The sequence below is a fragment of the Rosa chinensis genome, chromosome 6 (genome assembly GCF_002994745.2).
Source record: "Rosa chinensis cultivar Old Blush chromosome 6, RchiOBHm-V2, whole genome shotgun sequence".
Taxonomy (NCBI): domain Eukaryota; kingdom Viridiplantae; phylum Streptophyta; class Magnoliopsida; order Rosales; family Rosaceae; genus Rosa; species Rosa chinensis.
In genome coordinates, this window is record NC_037093.1 from 46,918,178 (window position 1) to 46,937,573 (window position 19,396).

General features: G+C 38.7%; 2 protein-coding genes across 2 annotated transcripts; both read left to right on the plus strand.

The window, feature by feature from the left end:
* The first annotated feature begins 1,107 nt into the window (after window positions 1-1,107).
* LOC112174714 (chloroplast envelope quinone oxidoreductase homolog) lies at window positions 1,108-3,248 on the plus strand. Its single transcript, XM_024312508.2, has 4 exons — window positions 1,108-1,266; window positions 1,559-1,700; window positions 2,224-2,315; window positions 2,420-3,248. Exons 1-4 carry the CDS (start codon window positions 1,192-1,194, stop codon window positions 3,107-3,109), a joined length of 999 nt encoding a protein of 332 aa, XP_024168276.1. The 5' UTR covers window positions 1,108-1,191; the 3' UTR covers window positions 3,110-3,248.
* Window positions 3,249-13,102: 9,854 nt separating this feature from the next.
* LOC112173667 (chloroplast envelope quinone oxidoreductase homolog) lies at window positions 13,103-15,090 on the plus strand. Its single transcript, XM_024311350.2, is given in 4 exon segments — window positions 13,103-13,242; window positions 13,378-13,522; window positions 14,079-14,170; window positions 14,271-15,090. Coding segments are annotated over 4 exon segments (996 nt in total). The 5' UTR covers window positions 13,103-13,176; the 3' UTR covers window positions 14,964-15,090.
* Window positions 15,091-19,396: the final 4,306 nt, after the last annotated feature.

Consider the following 19,396-nt stretch of genomic DNA (forward strand, 5'->3'; position numbering starts at 1 on the left):
CTTGGATTTATAGGCTTTCAAAAGACATATTAATAAAAAAGAGTTTAAGATTGAGACGTGTAAACACTGCCCTTAAGAATAGATTTCGCCACTAGGAGACAATGTCTCGGTGTAGCAGGTTTGTGGCACCTTACCCTCTAGGGTACAACCTCAATCCTTGTAGGTGTACACTCACAATACTCAGATTCTATCGAACAGGTTGAAACTTTCTTTTGGATGAATAGATAAATTAAAGGAAACACATGAATATTTTGAGCTCGGAAAGGAAACAAAGGAGATTGAATATTTTGCCCCTCGGAGACAATGTCTCGGTGTAGCAGGTTTGTGACGCCCTACCCTCCAGGGTATAACCTCGATCATTGTAGGTGTACACTCACAATATTCGGATCGTATCGAACAGCTTGAAACTTTCTTTTGGAAGAATAGATAAATTAAAGGAAACACATGAATATTTTGAGATCGGAAAGGAAACAAAGGAGATTGAATTTCTTGTTGTATATTTTGATTTGAAAAGCTAGAGATTATATAGGGCAAGGATGATTAATGCAATAACAATTTGCCAATAGCAATTAAGCTTTGTAACTTATGTTACAGAAATGAATATAATGACATTGATTAGAAAAAATCAAAACCGAAGGTATCAAATAAGGAATGATCTAAACTGATGAAATCTAAACTGATGAATAATCTAAACTGATGAAATCTTTGTAATAATCACAATCAAAGAAAGTTAATGACACAAAAAAAATTAATGACTATTATTATCTACAAATAACGGTTCAAAAGAGATTTTAAAAATAACATGTATTTTGAAATATTCTAAATAAATTCCAACATGTACTACCACTAACTTCTTGTATACGGCGGAAGGGTATGTACCGGTTTTGAACCCAAAACAGAGAACATTAATTTTCATTAAACCCTCGCGCGGAAAACCATTATTTCTTCGTATCGTTTTGGGAAAAAGAAAATTCAAAAAAAAGAAAGAAAGAAAATCTCTTTTATTGCCGAAAGGGACTGGAATCACTGGATTTCTGAGATCGCGCTCATCAGCAAAAATTTCACGGGTCATTTACGTCATTTTCACTATTTGAAACGGTGGCATGCAGACACCTGGAGCTACGGATAAAATTCGAACCCGCAAATCTAGAAACACACCCTCTCTCTCACTCTCTCTCTCTCTCTTTTCGCATGGCAGCCATGGCAGCAAAACTTATGCGTGCGGTTCAGTACGACAGTTATGGTGGAGGACCTTCCGGTCTAAAGGTTCGTTGATCTCCATCTGCCTCCTTTCCTTCTCCTCCAAATTTTCTTTTCTCTTCGGGTTTTTGCTACCGACCGACGCATTTTATGGTCCACAATCTTCAGGGAACTTTAACAACCTGTCACTATATATATATTTATGGGATTAATATTTATGTTCGGCAATTGAAATCAAAAGTGTGGAAATGTTTCGGTTGTGTCTTGGGTTGAAAGTTGTGTTAGACTAATGAATATATGTGCATGCACTGCTTAATAATTAAATTGAAAGGACTGAATGTTATGTTTGTTGTTGCAGCATGTTGAGGTTCCGATCCCAACTCCGAAGAAAGATGAGGTTTTGCTGAAATTGGAAGCGGCTACCATAAATCCAATTGATTGGAAAGTTCAGAAAGGCGTACTGCGCCCTTTTTTACCAAGAAAGTTCCCTTATATACCTGGTAATTTTCCTTTCAATTATCGTCAGTGTCTGGTTTAATTTTGTGAGTTTTGGGAATTCGAGTGAATAATATGTCCGTGAATTTTGAGATATCTCGTATCACTGTTTTTAGTTTTTACTAGTGTTGAATTTTTGCTTGCTCCAGGCATCTAACTTGTTAAGTCACTTTGATAGCATTTGATTGGTGTCATAATTAAGCTCAACAATCTGATGCAATCTACTGATTGATAAAGTCACCAGATTTTCTACATCATTGGAAACATTAGACATTTCATTCTGTCTTCCATACGGATCAAACTTGCTCAATTATACCGGAATTATGAACAAAAGTGTTGGGAGAGTTGTGAGGTAGATGGATGAGTTGAACTCTTATATCATTTTCTACCATAGATGTCTAAATGGATAAATATCTCTCATGCATTGCTGAGATTAGGAGTTTTGTTATTTGTGCATTAATGTCTTTTAAGTCTGAGGCTGGTATAGGGGAATTTGTTGACTTTGGCTAATGAAATGATCGGGTACAGTTAGTGATGTGGCTGGAGAGGTTGTCGACGTTGGACAAGGAGTTCAGAAGTTCAAAGCGGGCGACAAAGTTGTAGCATTTTTCACCCAGGCTGTAAGTGCTCAATCATTTTGATTTTTTGGTAATATCATTTGTTTCATGCTCTTTTCATCTATTCACTGACTCCATCTGTTGTCATATATATAACAATTAAATAGAATGGAGGTGGATTTGCTGAGTTTGCAACTGCTAGTGAGAGTTTGACTGTTACTAGGCCGCCTGAAGTTTCAGCAGCCGAAGGTGCAGGGTTACCTATTGCTGGTCTCACAGCTCACCAGTGTCTCACCCAAGCTGCAGGAGTCAAGCTTGATGGCACTGGCCCACAGAAGAACATATTGGTTACTGCTGCCTCAGGCGGTGTAGGTCACTATGCAGTTCAATTGGCAAAGCTTGGGAACACTCACGTGACAGCCACTTGTGGTGCACGCAACGTTGAATTTGTCAAGAGCTTAGGGGCCGATGAGGTTCTTGACTACAAGACCCCTGAAGGGGCAGCTCTGAATAGCCCTTCTGGTCGGAAGTACGATGCTGTTATCCACTGTGCAACTGGCATTCCTTGGTCCACATTTGAGCCGAATTTGAGTCCAAATGGGAAGGTTATAGACATTACTCCCAGTCCAAGTGCATTGCTTACTTTTGCTCTGAAGAAACTCACCTTCTCCAAAAAGCAACTGGTGCCGCTGTTCGTGAATGCCAAGGCAGAGAATCTGGATTGTCTTGTGAAGTTGGTGAAGGAAGGAAAGCTCAAGACAGTGATTGACTCAAAGTATCCTCTGAGCAAGGCTGAAGAAGCTTGGGCTAAGAGTATTGATGGCCATGCTACTGGGAAGATCATTGTGGAGCCTTAAAATAGTTATAGTAAGTTTGTGTTGTTGACTTCATGTACTTTGTTGGTATGTGCTATATAATATGGAATTTAAAAATATATGTGGGATATGTTGTAAATGATAAGGTTTATATTTGATGTTCGAGTTCTTGTTAGTTAAATCTGATATTGCTATAATGCTTTTCATCGAAATTTTATCATCTCATTTGTTGCATTATGATTTATCGGAAAGAAAAAAAAAGGATAGAAGCAAAGATATAATTTGCAACATGTTGAGTTGGGAAGAAGCAAGATGAGTGAAGGAGATATTTACCCTGTTCTTGTTCATAGAAGATGTGTATGAGTTTGTTACACGATATACGTGGCTCCTTTCGTCATTTTACCCTGTTCTTGTTCATAGAAGATGTGTATGAGTTTGTTACACACTTACACGATATGCGTGGCTCCTTTCGTCATTTCACAGGTCTGATGGTGGTCTACGGTGTACCCCTACCCACCCATTTAATGCATAAACGTTCATAAAATCTGGGACGACCTTCAAGCTCGGACGGCTTTGGTTCAAGTGCAATTGACTACGATGGTTATGGTGGACAAGCTAAGGCAATCTCTAGTAAGAGAGGGCTATATTGAGGCCAGGGCTAAAATTTAGTCTCAGAAATATTATTTTTTATTTATGAAATAGTGAACCATCTCTAGTAAGGTAGGGCTAAATTTTAGCCCTTGCAATTATTTTATAATTTTAAGGGTTAATGCTCATACACCCCAAATTTGGGAAAATACTTCTCATACACCCCAGTGTATTATTTTTGTTCTCTTTTACACAACTTTTTCTCACTTTCTTTCCTACCTACCCGTCTTTTCAAAATCTCTACCATTAGTACCCCTTTGTTGTTTTGGTCTGTTAGAGTCTGCATCTGCATATGTCTCTTTCATAAATTTATATATGTCGTTTTAGAAACGTGGTGGGCCCATCAGAGTTTGTTTCATTTGAATATATGTATGAAGCTGACAGTCATCCTCTAATTCGAAAGGTAAACAGTACAATTTACTATTCATAATTTCAATTGTAGACAGACTTGAGCTTGTTGCTATATGCAAACATACTACTAAAGAACTGCAGAAAGAGAGAGAAAAACTGAGAAAATTAAAAACTATCGGGACAGCCTTGATAGAGAATCTCCCAATTACTGGGATATTATTTATAGACTTCAGACTAGAATCTATAAAATAGAAGAAGAGATAGAAAATCTCCTATATGTTCTGGAAGAGGAACAAAAACCTCTTGATTATTTGAGCATTGGTTAGATCCGCACTCCACTGGTATCAGAGCTTGTAAAAGGCTCAAAGGAGAACCCCTCCTTAATGGGGACAATGTCAGAATTGTTATTAGAGAAAATAAACTCTCTACTAAAAGCTTCTGATGAGAAATATCAGAAGATGTTACTAGAAATATCTAGATGTCAGTCGACACTAGAAACAATACCTGCTATAATCCACCAATTAGAAAGATTGGAAAACAAACTGGATTATATCAAAGATCTTCCAAAAACGGAAGAAGAAAGACTGACAAGTGTCAGTAGAAAAATCAAAGAACAGCAAAAAACGCTGGAATCTATACTGAAGGACAAGAAATTGCCTACAGTAAAAAAGAAGACTAATGGATTCAAACCATTAGAAAAACCAGACACAAATTGTGTTCCAAACATGATTTTTCTGGAACCATCTACTAGTCAGACTAGTATCCGGTATGAAAACCAGGGAAATACAGAAAAAAGAGAAATGAAGATGTTAAGCATCTTTGGAAAAAAGAAAGGAGTTCAACTCCTAAATGCCGAAGAATTTGAGTTCAATGAGATTGAACAAAAAGTAAAAAATTCCTCAATCCCAAAGCTAGATTTCAAACAGATCTACAAAAGAGGAAAGTTTGATTTAATGGACAGCCATTATTTTAAACTACTGGAGATTACGACCCCAGCAACAGCCGGTGGAGAGACTGATCTTCTACTGATCACTCTAGCAGAAGTTGCCAGAGCACAAGCAAAAAAATATCAATTTATGCATATTGGAGCAGTCCAAGTAGGCATAAATCTGCTCGCTCGAGAAGGTATAAACTGTTCAGTCCTCTGTGTGCTACAGGACAACAGGTTAACAGACTTCCAAGCTAGTCTGTTGGGAACACTCGAAGCATCTTTATGTGACCAAGTGGCATATTTCAACTGCTTCCCCAACTTCACCACCAGTTTGAAAGATGCAGCTCATTGTCTCAGACTGAGAGTCAAGACAGATGGCATATCCATGAAAGAAGATATGCAAGAACTAGCAATAGTATACAGGATATACTATAAATTGATGAGTACTACAGTAGCCCCTAAGACACGGATTACAAATATCCCAGGTCTTACTACTGGATTCCTCACCAATCAGAAGAACCATTCACAGCAGATTCACAAAGTTACTTGGAATGAAGTAACATTTCCTCTTGAATGGAAACTATCCGGTCCAAAAAAGCAACCGGAAAGAGCAAAAGCAAAAATCTACGAGAGTAGAAGAACTGGAGAAATCAGCCTCAACTTCGACAATCACAGGAAAAGTGATGTCTGTCCTGAGAACCTCAGGATAAACAGCAATCTTCTGAGAAGAAGCTACAGCACCAGAGAAGCAAGTGTCAGTGGTACAAAACCCACTGTTGAAGAACCAATATCAGAAGAAGATCTGGAAGCTGATCTATGCAGACCAGTCCATATGCTCAGAGCTAAAAAGCTCTCTGATCTTTACAAAGAAGCTGAGAATTGTGAAAGTCCTGAACGATTAGAAAAACTAATCGAGGAAATGAAAGAATTCAAATGCAGAAAGACAAGAAAAGTCTTTCCTTACCAAGATGTTGAAATGGAAGAAGGAGGAAGCTCCAGAACTTTCATAAAAAAAGAAACAAGGGAAATGAAACTCCCAGTTCAGAAAGCCCCCACGGGTAAAAAAGGAGAAAGAAATTCTCAAAGATTCGTCCCCGAGGACAATCTGCCAAGAGTTCCGATCACGAACTATGGCATCTGGTTGAATCTAGACAAGAGTCTAGACAAAAGAAAAACCATTGACCAATGGGTAGATAGCCTGATGATGGCTTCTGCACTGACCCTTGGAAAATTTGAAGCACCAGATTTGCAGGTGTACTATGAAACTACTCTCACTGGAGTAGCAAAAAAGTACTACCTATCTTTCAAGGAAACTACCAGAGGAAGAGACTGGCTTGAAGAGATAAAAAATTCAAAGTCTCCGTATGATTTTGCAGTACCCCTGTACGATCAATTCTGTGGAGATCTCTCAAATCTGAGTGAGAAAGCCAAAGAAACGGCAAAGTCGAATATCTATGCTCTCAAGATCTGCGACATGAGATATTTCGAAGAATACCTGAATGAATTTCAGGAATATTACTGTACAATTGGTGAACTAGAGAATACTGATCTAGTTAATCTGTTGCACAGAAAGCTCCCTGAACCATGGAGAACAGCTGTGAGGGAAAGCATAGCTGAGAAACCAATTGAAAGATTTTCAGTTGGAGGAATTGCCGACAGAATCCGGCAACTACTGAAGGAGCAATGCAAAGCCAATCTTAGAGCTAAGATGGCTAAGAAGCAACTCAAAGGAGTTGAAAATTTCTGTTACGGAATACTGGATATGCCCACAAACTGGGGATGTCATGTATCCAAATTCCACAGAAAGAAGAAAAAAGAAAAATATTACTCTAAAAAATTCAAAAAGAGTAATCAGAGAAAGAATTGGAGATTCAAGAAAAGCTCCAATTACAAGAAGCAACAGGATGAAGATCCGAAAAAGAAATTCTTCAAGAAAAAGAAGAATACTCAGCAGCATAAACAACCTAGCAAGAAAGCTTGCAGATGCTGGTTGTGTAAAGCTGAAGGGCACTATGCCAATGAATGCCCGGAAAAGGGTAACAGATCTACTAAAGCTCTCTTTGAAGAATATGAGCAAATAGTAGAAGTAGCAAACATGAAAGGCTACGAAATAGCCTATTCTGATGATGAAAATGACGACAGGTCAGTCTATTCTGCCTGGTCTGAAGAAGAAGAAAGTTCATCAGAAGAGTCTGAGATAGATTCTGAAGTAGAGTACTTCGAATCCAGACAAATGAACGTTTTGAAAGTCAAAAACTGGGAAGAAAGCAAGACAGAATCCTTCATGTCTTCTTATCAGGTGAACCCTGGTTCATTCGTCTGTGACTACTGTTTATGTCACGAAAAGAATGGTCTCCCTATGTTCTGCGAAGAGTCTAAGAAGACTTATCACAAAGAATGCTTCATAGCTGAAGCAAGAAGAAAAACCAAGAATGGTCTTGTCAGCCAATGGGTTGAGCAAGAATATGAAGAGTATTTCGCTGAGAAAAAAGCGAAAGAAGTTGAAACTCTGTTCCAGGAAACCATGGAACAAACAAAAAATGTTGCAACAACTGTAGTCCAAGAAACGACTATAGAACAACCATCTTCCTCAGAAATAAAGGAAGAAATCATCGGTGAAGAAACAATCGATGAAGATATTGAACTGGTTGAAATACCAGAAAATGTTCATCTCTTAGAAAGACAAGAGATAGCTGCGGATACTGGTACATGGGATCTACTTGGCCAACCTTCCGGCAAGTTTGATTACAAAGTCAGATATGATCCTCCCCCCTGGTTCAGTAATCCAGACAGCAAAGAGATAACTCCTACAGATTGGGATGATGATGACAAATCACCCACTCAGGAAAATGTTCCAGAAGAATGTAAACCATTCATTCCAACGGAACAAGCTCAAGAAAAAGAGCTTCACCAATCGAAAGTCGTCTCTACAAGTAGATACAGCAACTACATAGAGATCGGACTCAAGTTCCCTGATCACAGGAAATATCATCTACATGCTTTTGTAGATAATGGATCAGGCTTTACTGTTGCAAAGAGATTTGCAATTCCAGAAGAACTCTGGAACGAAGACACGAAGAAGTCAGCTACTGGTGTCACATTCGATGGAAGCCATCTCACCATGAAGAAAGTAGCAAAAAATGTTCATATCACCATTGGTGGAGGAACATTTATCATCCAGAATGTTTGGCAATCTGAAGGCCAAGGATCTGATTTCTTGTTGGGCAATGATTTTATTCTCCAACAAAGATTCATTCAGGATGAAGAAGCGATAGGCTTCAGAAAAGGAGAACGGGTGTTCTGGGCTGACCGCCTCACCCATGCATTCAGTGTGGCCGGTCCCGGTTTTACTACTCAGTATCAGAGATCGCAACAGAATAGTGGTGATCCCTACAAACCCAAATTTCAACCCATACTCCAAATCAAACAACAAGAAGAACTGCTTGTTGAAGAAACTTCAGAAGAAGAAGAAGAAGCTAGCGAAGATGAAGAAGATAGGTTCATCCACGAGCACAACCTCAAGCACTTTCAGAACAAGCTTGAGTCTCAACAAACTCCCACTCTTGACAAAATCAAGAAACTACTCGAGCAGAATGTGGATACAAATCCTCAGAAGTTTTGGGAAAAAGACCCAGTGGTCTGTGAATTGAGATTGCATGACATGAATGCTATCTGCCATGTCAAAGCCATTCCTCAGTACAAAGAGGAAGATCAAAAAGAATTCAGAAGTGATATTGAAGATCTCCTGAAGAAGAGATTAATTCAACCTTCCACTAGCCCTCATCATGCTCCAGCTTTCTACGTGAGAAATCATGCAGAGAATCTAAGAGGAAAAGCTAGAATGGTTATTGACTATAGAGATGTCAATAAGAAGACTGTCAAAGACGGATATCAGATCGCTCAAGTCAGGGTCCTGATCAACCAGCTCAGAGGAGCTAAAGTCTTTTCGAAATTCGATGCAAAGTCGGGTTTCTGGCAGGTCAAGATGCATCCTGAGAGTGTACCTCTCACTGCATTTGGAACACCACAAGGTCATTACGAGTGGCTAGTAATGCCTTTTGGTCTCAAACAAGCTCCCTCAATCTTTCAAAGAAAGATGGACAACATCTTCAAGCATGTAGCGGAGTTCTGCGTCGTCTACATAGATGACATCCTGGTCTTCTCCAAAAACAGAGAAGAACACATGAAGCACCTCCACGAGGTAGCAAAGCTGATAGTCCAGCATGGAATTATCCTAGGAGAAAAGAAAATCTTCTTTATCCTCGATGAAGTTGATTTCCTAGGAATAAATATCAAGAATGGAGTCATAAAGCTCCAACCTCACATCCTTGAAAAGATCTGGAAGTTCCCAGACAAAATTCCTGATGCTAAGAGTCTAGAGAGATTCCTTGGTGTCATAAATTATGGGAGAGATTTCATCCCTAGAATCTCAGGGTTAACAGCAATGTTATCTCCCAAGACAAGTTCCAAAAGGAAATGGAACTTCACAGAAGATGATGAAAAGATCGTGAAGCAGATAAAAAGCCTTTGCAAGAACCTCCCTCCTCTTCAACAACCAGAAGAGAATGATGAAATTATCCTCCAGACAGATGCGAGTGATAATTACTGGTCCGGTGTTGTTCTGGCGAGAGCGCCTGGAACTAACATTGAAAAGATCTGCAAATTTTGTAGTGGCAAGTTCAGCCCTGCAGAACTGAATTATCCCACAGGGGAAAAAGAAATTTTAGCTGTCAAGAAAACGATTTTAAATTCTCCAGCTTATCTGGGAAAAACCTTTACTGTCCGCACCGATTGTGCTAGAGTAAAGAATTTTAAAAATTTTAAACTTGACAAAGCTGCTGATAGGGGAAGATTAGCCAACTGGCAATTGTTTCTTAACCAATATGATTACACTGTTGAATTAATTGCAGGAAACAAGAATTATCTTCCAGACGCATTGACCAGAGAACTGGCAATGTTCAGCCAAAGAGAAGACGACGAAGGTCGTAATCCCAGAAGCAGAAAGACTGGGAAAGAACAGGAATCTGAAGAAGATCCAAAAGAAACCAAGGAGAAAATCCTTAAAAGGTTTCTGCTAAGCTCAAAAGGCTTGGCCTCAACTGATCAATCCCAGGGTAAAGGATTGGCTAGCCCGTCTCAAACGGCAGACGGTAAAGGCACATCAAGACCGTTGACGGCTGCTGCTTTGCCAAAAAGCAGACCAACTCCTAGTGGAGTTATAAATGTTTTTAATTACGAATTAAGAACTTTTGATACTCCTGTGTTCAGAACTGGCAGGAGACTAGCGTATCACCAGAAGGCAATCCTGGACAATCTCTTATTTGCCTTTCAAGAAAGAAGCAGTGGATTAATGTTCCCAGCTCTGTTTGCATTAGCTGAAGAACTCTACGAGAATGGTAGACCACAAAGTGAAGAGCTTCATACACAGCAGAGTGCTGTAAGGAAAGAAAAACTATCCTTCCTTGAAAGTCCAGAAAGTGCTAGGGTCCCTATCATAGCACTCAATGAATCAGACTGGTATGAATTCCATAATCTGATAGGAAGGCACAATCCTGAAAACCTAGTTCCTCCAACCCTCTTTATTGTCTCAGGACCTTATGTTGGAAGATACCTGGTAAATGTTCAGAGTGAACATCCTCAAGAACACAAGCTATGGCTTGTTGAAAATGGTTTTGTCCATAATTTATGGACTAAAACTAATGATGATCTAAGAGGCTTGCCGCCTATTATTGTCAACACGGTCAAGAACATCAGAAAAGACAACTGTATGCTTCGTCTGAAGTTCAGATCCACACCTCCTGAATGGATCCAGAAAACAGATGGTGAAGTTGAATATATTCCTCCATATCATTATGTAAGAATTATTCAAAGAAGATATCTTCAACCAGCCTGTGTAGCATACAACGGCCAACCAAATTCTAGCATTCCCTGGATGAAGGCCATGGCTCTTGACTACATCAAAAAGATCATCTCTGAAGACATCAACAACACATTCCTGGCAGCAGGAGAAAAGACAATTATCACTGCTTACGATCATCCTGACGTAGTCAGCAGCGATATATTCCTATCTCTAACCAGAAAAGAGATAGACTCGACAATGGCATGCATGCGTTGGGTAGAAAAGCTTGAAAATGACAACCACTACAAGATGTATGTTGATACAGACGTCGAGGATAATGCAACAACAACTCGCATGGCCCAGACAGACAACAACTCCTTTGTCTTTGGCCACCATTCTGAAACGGACGAGAACATGTGAAGCTACAGGTGAAGAATCAGCACCAAAATTGCAACTGTAGAACTTTAGACTTTTCTAAAGCTACTTTTGCTTTTTCCTTTTCAAAAAAGAAAAGGTTAAGTGAAAAACATTTCACTTTTTCCTTTTGCTTTTCCCTGACCGACCTCCACCAGCAGGAGCACTACGAAAAGCAGAAGTCACGGAGTTGTCCTGTACATTTTTGTATTTTGAATTCTAGTTTGAGTTCCGCTCCCTATATAAGGAGCTTCAGCTTCTCTTAGAAGGCATTCGAAAATTTCCATATCAATTCTAGATTCGAAAATAAGATCAGAAAAACCTCTCAAAAAAAAAAAAAAATAGAATAGCAGTGTGCTTCCTTTCCTGTTTAGGTGTGAAGTAGTGTGCTTCCAATACAAGTAAGTAACTGTTCTCATTCTTATGGGTAGCTAAACAGCTTTTGCTGTTTACCTGAGAATGAGGCTCTGATTGTTTAAAGTTTTATATGTATATTTGAATAAATAAATTCAGATGGATGTTCACCCACTTCTTTAATTTATAAAATGTTTATGTCATTATCTTTGCATATTATATTCATCTTTATCATGCATAGTTTACTATGTCAACGTTTGAACATTCGAATGCATGTATCCCATGGAAAGCTAAAGTTCTAAAGCCTTACTGTTCAGCCAAAAGAATCAGTTTTAAAACAGAAAAATTAGGACAAGCAGCAGTGATTCCGCCCTGTGAGTAGCCGTTTAGACAGGAAGTCGTTAGGCGAAATGTGGCATGTTGAAGGCTAGTCTTGTTTTTGTTTTAATGTTTTTTGTTGTTTCCTTTTGACTGAATAGAACGGTAGAAGAATCTAAGGTCAACATAGGATACAGATGGCATTTGTTTGATAAAACTATCCCTGTTAGTCTTTGTCTTTTGTCAATAGTGAAATACCAAAGTGTTGGGCAGTTGGGAAAAATACCAAGGATTTTTGGGTATGCGGGAATTACCCCTAATTTTAAATTATGTTTTTCAAATTTATCATCTTATTGTATTATAATAATATTTTAATTTAGACCAAAATTAATTTTTGAGACAAAAATTAATTTTTTAAGTATATGTTTGGATGGGGTATCTATGTTATTGATCGCCATTGATGCACATTTGAAAAAATAAAAAAGCAACTAACCATTGTGTAAATAACAGCCATATAATATTGGCTATTTATTTGCAATTATGTCAATCAAGGTTTAATTGATAACCATTGATGCACATTTGACCGTTGGGAATCAAATTGGTTCCATTTCAACCAATGGCAAGCTGCCACACGGTCATTTTCCGGTCTTCCTCTATCAGCCCATAATTCTCCACGTTTTGGTAGATGGTGGGACCACCAGTTTGGACTGGGCTAGCCAAAGAGCTAAACTTGTCCCTCTTAGCAGCCCTATAGCCCTTTTATGGCCCTTTGGCCCTTTTATAATTTGTTATTGGAGTTGAAAAAAGGGCTATATTTTAGGATTTGGCCCTTTGGACCTCCTTTTTGAAGATGGCCTAAAGGTCTGCACAAGCTACCCGAACCTTTTTTGAAAATGGGTATTGGACATTTCGACGTTGTGTGTGATCATAAAAATGTCAAAGGAGGAAATTCATAGTCAGGCTTTTCTGCTTTTCTTTTCTCTGGTTGGGGTTAGAGGCTGAGGTTGTGGCTGTGAATGATACTTGGGAGTCAAGACACTTCGATGAATTGCTATCAAGTTGTGCTTGAATATAGATGGTTGAACATTGAAGAGCATATGAATGATAATTAATTACAAGTCACGACTAAGAGCATACCAATTGATACCCGTACTATTGTTTTCTTTGCTTTTGCCAAAGGAACCAATAAATTAGTTGGGGAAAGAAACATTACGCAAATAGAAACTTACACTCTCTTCTCTTTCTGCAAAAGCCATGGCGGTAAAGCTTATGCATGCGGTTCAGTACAACAGTTATGGTGGATGACCGTCTGGTTTAAAGGCTCGTTACTTGTCTGCTTCTTTTCTAGCTTTTCAATCCAAAGTTGAAGAATGAAATGAAGTTTGTGAAGAGAGTTTTTGGTGGTGTGCAGACTTAGTATGATAATATCATCTAATTGTTTATTTCTTGTTGCAGCATGTTGAGATTCCAATCCCAACTCCGAAGAAAGATGAGGTTTTGCTGAAATTAGAAGCAGCTAGTCTGAATCCCGTTGATTGGACAATTCAGACAGGCTTGATGCGGCCTTTATTTTTCCCGCGCCACTTTCCTCATACTCCTGGTAAAGTTGCTGTTCTGAATTCTGATCATATGTGTACGTGCATGGTTTGTGTTTTTTTTGAAGAGCATGGTTTGTGTTTTTGAGTTGGAGAATTTGAGTGCATTTGTAAGTCATAAACATGGGAGCCCCAATGGATTAGCTTCGAACAACAATGAATTTTAAATGCTCTGTTGCTGTATGTTGAGCAGATTCAGGGTTACTTTGATAAAATGATTGGAAACTTTGTTTACACCAGCCACTGTTAATTGGAACTGTTTGGTGGTGTGAAATTTATAAGCCATATGTCCCATAGACATTGAACTTGGAAGATTCGAATATTGAAAAAGATTAACATGTTTCAAAATAATCTCTCATTTACAACTCTCCCAACTCTTCGATATATTGAAGTTGAATTCTCCAATTACTTCTGTATAGAGTTGATTATTGATAGGATCAGTCGCATGTTTTCAATATAGTATCTCATACGGGTTGATTATTTTGTTAGTTAGACATCAATTTGATTCTTAGCCTGGTGGATTAATATCTTGACTTTGGCCGACAAAATCATCGGGTACAGTTAGCGATGTGGCCGGAGAGGTTGTCGAGGTTGGACAAGGAGTTCGAAAGTTCAAAGTGGGCGACAAAGTTGTGGCAATTCTCACCCTCTCTGTAAGTGTTCATTTTGTGTCTCTTCGGTAGCATTCATTTGTTTTATGCTGATTTTATTGATGCCCTACTTTATATCTGTTGGCATATTACAATCATGTAGAATGGAGGTGGATTTGCTGAATTTGCAACTGCTAGTGAGAGTTTGACTGTTACTAGGCCGCCGGAAGTTTCAGCAGCTGAAGCTGCAGGGTTACCTATTGCAGGTATCACAGCTCACAAGTGTCTCACTCAAGCTGCAGGAGTCAAGCTGGACGGCACCGGCCCGCAGAAAAACATATTGGTTACTGCTGCCTCTGGAGGTGTAGGGCACTATGCAGTCCAACTAGCAAAGCTCGGGAACCATCATGTCACAGCCACTTGTGGAGCGCGTAACATTGATTTGGTCAAGAGCTTAGGGGCTGACGAGGTTCCTGACTACAAGACCCCTGAAGGGGCAGCTCTGAATAGCCCTTCTGGTCGGAAATATGATGCTGTGATCCACTGTACAACGGGCATTCCTTGGTCCACTTTTAATCCGAATTTGAGTCCAAATGGGAAGGTCATAGACATTACTCCCGGTCCAAGGGCTATGCTTACTTTCACTCTACAGAAACTCACCTGCTCCAAGAAGCAGCTGGTGCCGCTGCTGGTGATTCGCAAGGCTGAGAACCTGGAATATCTTGTTCAGTTGGTGAAGGAAGGAAAGCTCAAGACGGTGATCGACTCAACGCATCCTCTGAGCAAGGCTGAAGATGCTTGGGGTAAGAGCATCGACGGCCATGCTACTGGGAAGATCATTGTGGAGCCTAAATAGTTATACAGTCTATTTATTGTAAACTTCATGTACTTGATCTAGGATTCCTATTGATATATGATGGATAGTATGCAGAATGGGATATGGGATTTCATAATGTTTGTTTTCCGTATTTGTTCTTTGGGAATTCGGAAATGATTTCAATATTATAAATGATATGGTTTGGATTTACATTCATTTTATCTCAGATTATGTGTGACATAAATTTGATAGATCTCTCCCAAAGTTCATTATATTGCATCATGGGAGGACATTTGTTATTATCTTACCTCTTCCTTTATAACTTTTTCTTAGTTTGAGTCCAAATGGCAAGGTTATAGACATTACTCCCGGTCCAAGTGCATTGTGTACTTTCGCTCTGAAGAAACTCGATCACCTTCTCCAAGAAGCAACTGGTGCCGCTGCTCATGAATGCCAAGGCGGAGAATCTGGATGATCTTGTGAAGTTGGTGAAGGAAGGAAAGCTGAAGACAGTGATTAACTCAAAAGTATCCTCTGAGCAAGGCTGAAGAAGCTTGGGCTAAGAGTATTGATGGCCATGCTACTAGGAAGATCATTGTGGAGCCTTAAAATAGTTATAGTAAGTTTGTGTTGTTAACTTCATGTACTTAATTAGTTGGTATGTGCTATAATTATATGGGATTTATATGTGGGTTATGTTGTAAATGATAAGTTTTATATTTGATATTCAAGTTCTTGTTAATTACATCTGATATTGCTATGATGTTTTTTGTCGAAATTTTATCATCTCGTTTGTTGCATTATGATTTATGGGAAGAAAAAAAAAAGGATAGATGCAAGATATAATCTGGAACATGTTGAGTTGAGAAGAAGCAAGATGAGTGAAGGAGACATTTACCCTGTTCTTGTTCATAGAAGATGTGAATAAGTTAATTTGTTACACGATAGACATGGCTCCTTTAGTCATTTCACGGGTCTGATGGTGGTCTACGGTACGTGTAGCCCTTACCCACCCATTTAATGCATAAACCACCATGTTCATAAAATCTGGGACGACCTTCAAGCTCGGACGGCTTAATTTGGTTCAAGACTTCAAGTGCAACTGACTACGATAGGTTTGCACAATCTACCCGAACCTTGTTTGAAAATGGACATTTGACATTTCGATGTTGTGTGTGATCATAAAAATCTCAAAGGAGGAAACTCAAAGTCAGGCTTTAATTTTCTGCTTTTCTTTTCTCTGGTTGGGGTTAGAGGCTGAGGTTGTGGCTGTGAATGATACTTGGGAGTCAAGACACTTCGGTGAATTGCTAAAACAAGTTGTGCTTGAACATAGATTGTTGAACATTGAATAGCATATGAATGATAATTACAAGTCACGAGTCACGACTAAGAAAATACCAATTTTGATACCCTTATTACTTTTGTTTTATTTGCTTTTGCCAAAGGAACCATTGCGATAAATTAATTGGGGAAAGAAACGTTACGCAAATAGAAACTTACACCCTCCTCTTTCTGCAAAAGCCATGGCGTAAAGCTTATGCATGCGGTTTAGTACAACAGTTATGGTGGACGACTCTCTGGTTTGAAGGTTTGTTACTTACAGGGTCGGACCTGACACGAGGCCCAAGAGTCAGCTGACTCAGGCCCAGAAATTCAAGAGGCCCAAAAAAAATTTTTATCGCTTTTTATTATGTCCAAATGCCGTATGTGTCAGTGATCTAAGGACAAGAGCAATTGTGTGTGAACGTATTAATTGAGAGCTATCATTTCCCCAATTAAAGGAAAGAAAAATAAGTTTAAGGGGCCCACAGAAAGTTGGACAGATTTATATATAATGCTAGATATATATACATATATATATAATATAATATATAATGTTAAAGTGTATTTACACCCATTCAGACGTAAAAGAAAGAAAATGGGATACACTCACTAATTAATACTCCAAAGTTGTACCCCCAAAAAAAAAAAGGTTTTAATTAAAAAAATAAAAAGGGGGTAGAAGCCTCACTGCCTAATAAGAGATTTATTGTATAAATAGGATTCATAATGTAAATAGGATTACTAGAATATTTATTATCTAATTACTAGAATAATTACTTTTGGATATTACATGTTGTTTTTGTTTTTTTATTATTAGATTTTGAGTTTATAGCTTTAGTTCTGAATTTTTTTTTTTTTTGAATGCACACTTTGATCTGAGGGCCCAACTCTTAGAGTTCGCCTCAGGTATGAAAATCTCAGGTCCGGGCCTGGTTACTTATGTGCTTCTTTTGTATCTGGCTTTTCAATCCAAAGTTGAAGATTGAAATGAAGTTTGTGAAGAGAGTTTTTGGTGGTGTGCAGAGTTAATTAGATGATACTCACTACTAGCAAAAAGAGCAACACGTACACACAGATTTTAAACACACGGACTCTCACACTGATAAAAAATCAGTGGGTTTTAACATGTAGATACAGACATCCGTGAGAACTAAATAACTGAGTCCCACACAAGAAAATGCTTACACATTTACTCACTGAAATCAGTGTGTCTCGATTTTCTCATATTTGTCTGTATATACCAAGTATTTTGTCTATAAAGAATAGCAAAATTATAATTTGCAAGATGGGTTTTAATTCATAGAGACATTTGTTACAACAACTTCCACACTGTCATCCGTGTGAATCTGAAATAGCTACTGATATCTGTATGAAGTTTTATACAGTTATCTGTAGCAATTGCTATTCTCCCACAGATATCCATGTGAATATTTGATTGACATATATATACGATGTGACATGTTTGCATCTCACACGGATATCAGTTGTATTATTGTTGTTAATACTTAATACATACTGATATCAATGTGTATTGAGGAATGTGGAAAATGGACTGATATTAATTTATTTAGAAATTAACAACAATATTGAAAAAGTTTTCCTTTTTTTTTTTTTGAGGAGAAACGAAAACACTTTTATTAATCGAACTCAAGTACAAGCAGTAATAATCATTACAAGAAGCTAGCCACGAACTGGAAACAACTTCTAAATAGTAACACACTCCAACTTCAAGAGCCCTACATATACAGAACAATAGTGGGTATGCTAAGCCGACCATGGCCATACCAAAAAAGCACGCCCCACCATTTTCCGCATATGAAAAACTAAAAAATTAAAAAGAAAAACCAACACGCAATGTGTTAAGCTTGGCTTGTCACTTCCAAGCCCAACAACAAAAGGGAAAAAAGAAAATAAAAATAAAATAGAATGGGCTAGGCCCATTCAGACTCCAACAAACCCTAGAGCCTGAATTAAACCCTAGCCATCCTAGAAGCAGGTAGCCGTCGACAGCTTGTCGCCGCCTGGATCAATGCTCCATACCGTCAACACGTCATCATCACCATGGCAAAACAGCACTGCCACCACCACCAGGGTCGCGCCTAGGAGAGGAGGCATAGCCACAGGTAAGGAGAATGACTTTGCCTCGCCGTGATCCATGGAGAGAGGATCCAGCGCCACCGCCGTGTAAGTCTCCAAAAGTTTGGCGCTGCCAAGAGATACCAGCGCCATCACATCCTTGGGACAATGACCCACCCTCTTGAGATGCCATCGACACCTCAGCCTTGGGGGGAGAGAGGCCAATAGCAAATGGAGAGGGAGGAGATAGGAGGGACAATGAAGTGGAAGAGGGGTAACGAGATCTGGAAAACTGGTGAGGGAGGCCGTACAACAACATAGAAAACACGAGAGAGAGATCTCGCTTGGACGATACATTCTTTGTTTTCCTTATTTGTTCTTTGGGAATTGGGAAATGATTTCAATATTGTAAATGATATGGTTTGGATTTACATTCATTTTATCACAGATTATGTGTGACATAAATTTGATAGATCTCTCCCAAAGTTCATAATATTGCATCATGGGAGGACATTACCTCTTCCTTTTAAAGCTAAATTTTTTTTTTTAGCTCAGTAGCCAATTTGCTACTCTAAATTTTATTTTGGGGTTTTGACCATCTACCCTTATTTTAGGGATTGTTTTTTCCCTATACACCACTCACTTATTTCTTTTCCTACTTACCCATAATGACTCTAATAAGTTTTTCCGTAATATCCAATTAAGTTTTTTTTTTAGACTATTTTGCCTCATCCCTTTGTCACATCGGACATGGAAGAGAGAGAGAAGTCATAGGAGACTTCGTCGAAGTTCGGTCATAGGCCACCAGAATCCGGTCTTCTTTAAAAACCTCGCAATAGGTCCTCAAAAAGGTCGTCAGAGATCTCATAGGTCACCGGAGAGGTTTATTGTCCCCCCCCCCCCAATAAACACTTATTGAGGAGCAATAAAACCTTCAGGTCACTGGAATGGGAATTAATCTCCCTAAAATTATACAAATAAAACTTTGATTAAAGAAAAAGATGAGGAGATTACATAAATTCAAAAATTTTATTGGGGGCAATAAATGTTGGGAAATGTTTTATTGCCCC